Source organism: Lipotes vexillifer, unplaced genomic scaffold (genome assembly GCF_000442215.2).
Source record: "Lipotes vexillifer unplaced genomic scaffold, Lipotes_vexillifer_v1.1 scaffold815, whole genome shotgun sequence".
NCBI lineage: Eukaryota > Metazoa > Chordata > Mammalia > Artiodactyla > Lipotidae > Lipotes > Lipotes vexillifer.
Window position 1 is genome coordinate 2,008,160 of NW_006773723.1, and position 6,755 is coordinate 2,014,914.

The window sequence follows — 6,755 nt, forward strand, 5'->3', positions numbered from 1 at the left end:
AAAAAAAAAAAAAAAAAAAAAAAAAAAAAAGAGGGGCGCCCTTTCCATCCGTGCAGCTGCATTGCAAAGGGTTCTTCTAAATGGCCCGTTTCTCTCTAAGGTTAGACTTTCTCATTTCCATTTGTTCCTGGACCCTGGCTATTGAAAAGAAAACGAAGGCCATTCTTTCACTGAAGGAGAGCAGGTGAGAAAAATGAACATTTATTGATGTGGACCATGTGCCAGATGCTTTGTGACCTTATTTTCCTCCTCACAAAAGCCCCTTGGGTTAGATGAAATTATCCCCATTTTGCACATGAGGAAACTGAGGCTGGCTGAGGTCAAATCACTTGCCTGAGGTCACACAGTAAGTGGGGAGCAGGATTCAGCCCCAGGGCTCAGGGGCTTTCAATAGCTGACGCTTTGTGACATCTGCTCTTTCCAGCAAGATCGTTTGTGTAGAGGTGGAGGGATGGGGGTTTGGGGTGAGGAAGGGTAGAGTTTGGAACAAGAGCAGAACTTGGGATCCATGAGCCAGTGTGCTCAGGGCCACCTCCTGCCCTCTCCCCATGCAAGGACCTCCCTGGGGCGGGGGGATGGGGTGTCATTCCTGCGTGGACCCCAACAGTGACCCTCCACCGTGGTCACAGGATGCATGAGCAGAGGAGGAGTGAGGGCTCTGGCTCCTCTTATCAAGGGCAGCAATTAAAGGACAGGCTCAGCACAGTGACCGCCCTCCTCACCCACCTGTGCATTTTCTGTAGATCCAGGCACCTCAAGAAGATGACTGAAGAGTATCCTACCCTCCCTCAGGGAGCAGAAGCCTCCCTACCGCTGACAGGAAGTGCTTCCTGCGGCGTCCCCAGCATCCTCCGGAAAATGTGGACCAGGCACAAGAAGAAGTCTGAATACGTGGGAGCTACCAACAGCGCCTTTGAGGCTGACTAAAGGTGACCCTCCCCAGGTGCCCTGCGCAGTTCACTGCACAAGGGGAGGAAACTTCCAGATGGGAACTGAGCGACATTCACCTCTGCTACTAGCTGGTCCACGCACATCACCCTCCAGTACTAACTAATCGCCCTGGCTCAGGAAACGGGAAAGGAACCTCCCTAGAAGGCAAAAGAAAACTGTTCCTTCTTAGAATCGATAAAGCCATTGGTCTGAAAGTGACTTCGGGAGGTCATCAAGTTTATATCCCTATGTTTAAGCAAAATGGCACCAAAATCAAACTTTCCCAACCCATTTTAAAGACCTCCAAGGAAGGAAGCAGGCAATTCCTCAGTCTTCCTTGTGAGTCGTTCTAATTTCCGGTATAAATGTAAGAATTTGATGTTTCAGGCACCTGTAAGCACAATGGTTCTCACTGTTCCTGCCACCATATTTATTTCATCTTGATGAGGTACGATTTTTAGTGACAAAGCGCTATATATATTTACTTAGTAGTTCTAATATTCATTTGAGTGTATCGTCAAGATCAGTTCTGATGACATTTGGCATGATTGCATGAACTCTCTATTCTTTTACATGTGATTTTTCTATAGGAAAACATGATTTAAATTTTTGAATGCTGACATTTTCTGAAGTGACACAGTCTAGTGGAATTAATAATACCTTGCTTGGGTATAATTATTTTAACTTTTGAAAATGCTCTCCCATCCATTACCTCTTACATTCACAAAATTCCTCTTAAAGAAAGCACAATTATTCCCAATCTACAGATGGGGAAGCTAAGGGCCTTAAGAGGTTATGTGACTAGATACTAGATAGTGGAACTAGATACCAGGTCCTCAGCTCTGCACCAGACTCCTTGTTTTGCCTACTCTAGTAACTGATTTGAGGATGGTTTTGAGGATGGTTTTGAGGATGGTCTCTGGGGGCAACATTTGAAGGAAATGATTTGACAAAGTTAGAACCAGTACATGATATAAATGATGTAAACCATTCATATGGTTTCATAATATATCATATTATGCTTTCCTCCTTTTAATGGAAATGTCATCATCAATTCTATATCAACATCAGTAGCCTTAAAATGATAACATGATAATGATAGTTACTATTTATCAAATGCTTACTATGTGCCAGGTGGGTTAGTGAGCACTTTACATACATTATCCCAATCTTTCTGTCAACTCTGAGTTAGGTGGCCTTCCCCATTTAATAGACACGGCTTTAAAGTAGTTAAATGATTAGTCTGAAGGCACCTAACCCACATGGGTGTCAGGCTCCAATGCCTGTGTTATATCTACTCCTTCATACAAGAATATTCAGAACATAGAGAAGAACCAAGGCTAGTAAATAATTTTCATGTCAAATGCTAAGCATAATTGATTGGCACAGGCTGCCTAGAGTGCTGTGTGGAGCTAGGATCTGAGATAAAGGAGTGCAGCGATCAATTGGTAATGCCTGCCTGTGGAGCGGATTAGTGGGATGTGCCTCACATATTTGTCATTTGTGGCCTCAACTCTGCCCCCAGAAGGCTTGTTTTCTAATTCAGAAGCTTAAATTAATCCAACCCACTTAACAAAACCAGTGACTCCATGGTGAATTTTAGTCTAAGACCAGGTTGGAAATTGCCATTTTTTGGTTACAAGGAAGACCTGGGCCACATCACTGGTCTCAGACTCAACTGTTATTCACATGCTGCTGCTCTGTGACCACATGTTGCTTTTTGATCTCTAAATTACCTGCTTCCACATCTCCAGGTGAAATGTAAGAAGGCATGGGGTATAAGAGGCCTGCGCTTCTGGGCTTTCACCTTGCTGACCTCTGCTCTTCAACCATTGTTTTAGACTCCGAACACCCAGTCCTCCCATCAGAACATGACTTGGAGATTTGGGCATCAAGTGCTCTTTCAATGAAGGTCCCAATGGACTGTGTAATAGTCTTACAGTGTATGGGTGAAGGGGCCCGGAACAAAGGTAGGGAGAAAACAGGTAGTTTACACTGGACCTATCGGAGTATCCTATGACTATTTATTTTAACTTATTTACTTTATAACTGATGTCCTCTATTTGTATGTGGCAGCTGGAGATCTATGTAGGCTGGAACTTATTTATTTTTAATTTAAAAATTTCATGATGAAGTGTTTGTCTTGTATAGAACATTTTCATTGGCCAGTTCAAATAAAAATAAAGTCTGCTTTGTTTGTGACATTAATAAATCAGCACAAGAGTATGCCTGGGGCTCCTTCATTGAATGAGAGAAGGCTTTCACAAAGGGAAAGAATTATGCATCTGTACCTCATTGCTCCTTTACCTAAATGAAAAGGATTGTGAGAAAGACCCCAGCATGTTCTTTCCATCCTAAGGCAATGTCTGGTTTTGATATTACGGGCCCTGCCCAGCAGTCAGCACCGGAGCCACTTCTGTTGCGGTCTGGCCTGGCCTGACCTGTGCTCTCAGGGTTCACCCTCCTCCCTGGGATGCTGCCCTCAGTCCCCACCACAAACCCCAGGGGGCTCAGTGACCATCCCTCTGTGCCCACCTCACGGTCAGCCTGTCTGGAGACTGCCCCCGTGACTCACATCACAGCCACTTGCCAAAGGATGCCAAGGCTGGCTGCAGATGGCTGTCCGGGTGTGAAGGAGCCTGGAGTCCTCCTGAGCCAGAGGCAACAGGAATTCCAAGACATTTAGGGTAATAAAGTCACCTCTGTTAGGACCAAGTCCAGTCACATATTTCAGTTCTTACTGGATGCTCTCTGTGGCAGGCCTCCACCCCACCCCTAGATCAGGCAGATGGGCAGTGGGTAGGGAAAGCAGTGACAGCCAGAGCCCGATTTGAAAAGGCATCATGTGACACGTTGTCTCTGACTCTAAGTTGGCAGAGACCTAGGGACATGCAAGGAAAAGCACAGACAAAAAGACAACTCTCCTAAGGATTACAGTTCCATTTAGTTTTCAATTTCTTATAAGAATGTCAGCCTCTGTTGAGAGGTTTGTGGTGAAGGCATTGCCACGTCGCAGTGGGACAGAGATCTCAGGGGGCAGTCACTTTGGATGTGGGACAAGACTCATACCTATGAATGTCCTCCGTTGGGAGAGGCATGTGCTGCCCAGGGAGTGGAACTGACCTAAAAGCAAGACCATCACTGACAGGGCAGCTGGGTCTGTGCCCCTTGTTGGGTCTGTGGAGAGACAAGTACGGAGGCTCATATCGCCTCACCCATAGGCCCTCCTTCCACCCCTCGTGTTCCTGGAAACCTCGTAAGTCCCAAGCCCTGGGCTGGCCCCTAGGAACACAGGTTGCCATGAGGCTAAACTCCCTTCCCCTGGAGCCAAACAGCCAGGGCTTTGCCTGTTGGCCTAAGAGGTGCCTGTGCTTTTCCAGGAAGGACAGGGGGATCTGGATCCAGCCCCCAGGAAGGAGGGCTACCTGGAATTCCGGGCAAGTGCTGACCCACGTTTTGGACTCCATCAGCAGCAGAACAAGTTGAATTTCCTACTCTTTGACCACCTGGGTCCCAGAATTCTTCAGGGAGAAGCCCCACTTAACACCAGCCAGCTTTCGCTCACAGACTCCACGGAGCTCAGGGTTTTGGGGGGAAGAGGAGGTGGCGAGGACATCAGGAGTGCAGCAGCCGCCCCCGAGGACATCAGGAGTGCAGCAGCAGCCCCCGATGAACAAGACACAGCTACTTCTAAAATCAAACGCCACACCAGTCCTCCAAGGGATCACATTCTCTGGGTGACCACGTTCAGATACAGGGCAAGAAGCAAAGCAAACAATGGAAATGGTTTTTGTTTCACTCAGGACTGGCTCTGGCCACACTAAAACTGCAGCTTGTTCTGTTTCGCAGTGTCTGCCCACCCCACCCCTGCCATCTTCCCAGTCTGCATAAGCACACACATTATCTTTCTGTCCCTGTCGCTCCCTTTCCCTCCCCCTGCTCCTTGCCCTCTGGTGGGGCCTGAGCCCTCCCGGTGTCCTCTGCCCACCCAGGGCTCCGACCTCCTTTATCCCACGAAGGGCCTCCCATCTTGGGTACCCCATGCTCTGAACTTCTCCAACTGCCAGAAACACTCACTGGCTATGAAAGCTTGAGAAGCTGTTGAACCTCATGGAGACTCAGTTTCCACGGTAGTTGAAAAGAAAATGTGGTATCTTCCTCCGAATGTCCTGGAAAAGATGCAACGAAATGTGGGCGTGAACATGCAGCCAGTACGCAGCAGTACAGCAGTGCGCGTGGGAAAGTGTGGCCATGCTCCCACGCTAGCTGGTAAAGGTCAACGCCCAGAGCTCCCTGAAGCACCACCCACCCAGCCCCGGTTACCCAGGCCCTCCCCGGGACCCTCGCAGACCGCCACCCCCTGGACCAGCTGCTGGGGGTAACGCCCAGCTCTAGGGTGCAGGGGCTCCAGGGCCCACTCAGCGCCAGGGCCAGCATTGGTTCTCATGGGTCGTTTGCCCAGGCAACACCAGTTGTTAAAAATCTGTGCTTGCCTCCTGGAGACAATGTGTTTGAATGTGCCTGTCTTCTAAGTTGAGGCATAGACCGCATGATCGTAGGCGGGGCTAAGGTATGGAGGGGGAATCCTGTCAGTCATTTGTGCCTTAGAGTAGGTGAACGAAGGAAAGGAGAGGAGGGTTTCTTAGGGACCAGGAGGTAAAGGTGACGGAGGAGGTGAAATGCCGAGGCAGGGAGGGAAGAAAGGGCCTGGAAAGGAGAAGCAAATTCAGGCGACTTTCTCCACTTTGTCTGTTTCTCACCACCTGTTTCTCACCACCAGTGTTTTAAATTCTTTGGAGTCGAAGTACGATATGCCTGGAAAACACACGTCCTCCAGGAAGAAGAAAGGAAGTGGCCAGCACAGGTGGTACTGCAGGGGCCCACTTGCCGGCCTGTGTGCCATGATCACCTAGGGGCTGGGGATGTGCACCAGGCTCATGGCAGGAAGCCTGATTCTAGACCCAGCCGCACACTGACTTGCAGTGTGTGTGTGTGTGTGTGTGTGTGTGTGTGTGTGTGTGTGTGTGCGTGTGTGCGTGTGTACGTCCTGTTGGTCAAGCTGCTTACGTTTCTGAGCCTTCACTGCCCCTCCTCTGTGACGCATGGATTCAGTTACCTGCCCAGTGGCCCTCACAGACTGATGAAAGCTCGAAGAGAGCCGGTGCATAGAAGGGTGTTATGAGTTATGAATTGCTTTCCCAGCGTATGGTGTTGTGACAATCCGCTCCATTCAGAAAGAAGCAGAGCTGGGGGCAGGGAGAAGTGACTCAGGAAGGTGGGGACAGGAGTGAGGGCTCAGGAGCCGGTCAGCGGCCCGGAACAGAAACGTTCTCAGAGCCTGGAGCCCAACTCCCAGGCTGGGCCCGTCAGCAGCTGGTGGGCTCCAAGCCGGTGGGGCCCCAGGCTACCTGCTGCCTCCACCAACCCACCCTCACCCCCTCCCCAGGCGGCCGCCCGCCCGGCCAGGCCAGGGCAAGCCAGCGGCCCTCGGCTCCCAGGCAGGAAGTGGAAGCAGCGACCGCTCCTTCGGCTTCGCCGACATTCAAGCGGCCCTCCGGCTCCAGGAGCTGAGCGCTCACTGCCAGATGCCGCCCCGGCCCCTTGCCAACAATCCCACCAGCAAAACTCCCCTCAGATGAGACCTACAGTGCACATTGGCTCAGGAGCTCACAGGCCCCGACGAGGCACGCTGGCCCCCATCCCACCTGCCCCAGCCGGGCTCCAACCCTTCTGTTCCAAGGCAGGCAACAGACACCGGCACCCGCAGGACTCAAGACCAAAGAAGTACGAGGGCTCGGGGTCTGGAAGCAAGCTGGCCCTCTTGG

General features: G+C 50.4%; 1 protein-coding gene across 1 annotated transcript in view; it reads left to right on the forward strand.

The window, feature by feature from the left end:
- The window catches only part of VXN (vexin), a 23,621-nt gene extending 22,694 nt beyond the window's left edge, over positions 1-927 (forward strand). The window contains exon 6 of the mRNA XM_007448480.1: positions 744-927. Within this exon, the coding sequence (XP_007448542.1) occupies positions 744-927 (184 nt within the window). The remainder of the gene's footprint in view (positions 1-743) is intronic.
- The last annotated feature ends 5,828 nt before the right edge of the window (positions 928-6,755 follow it).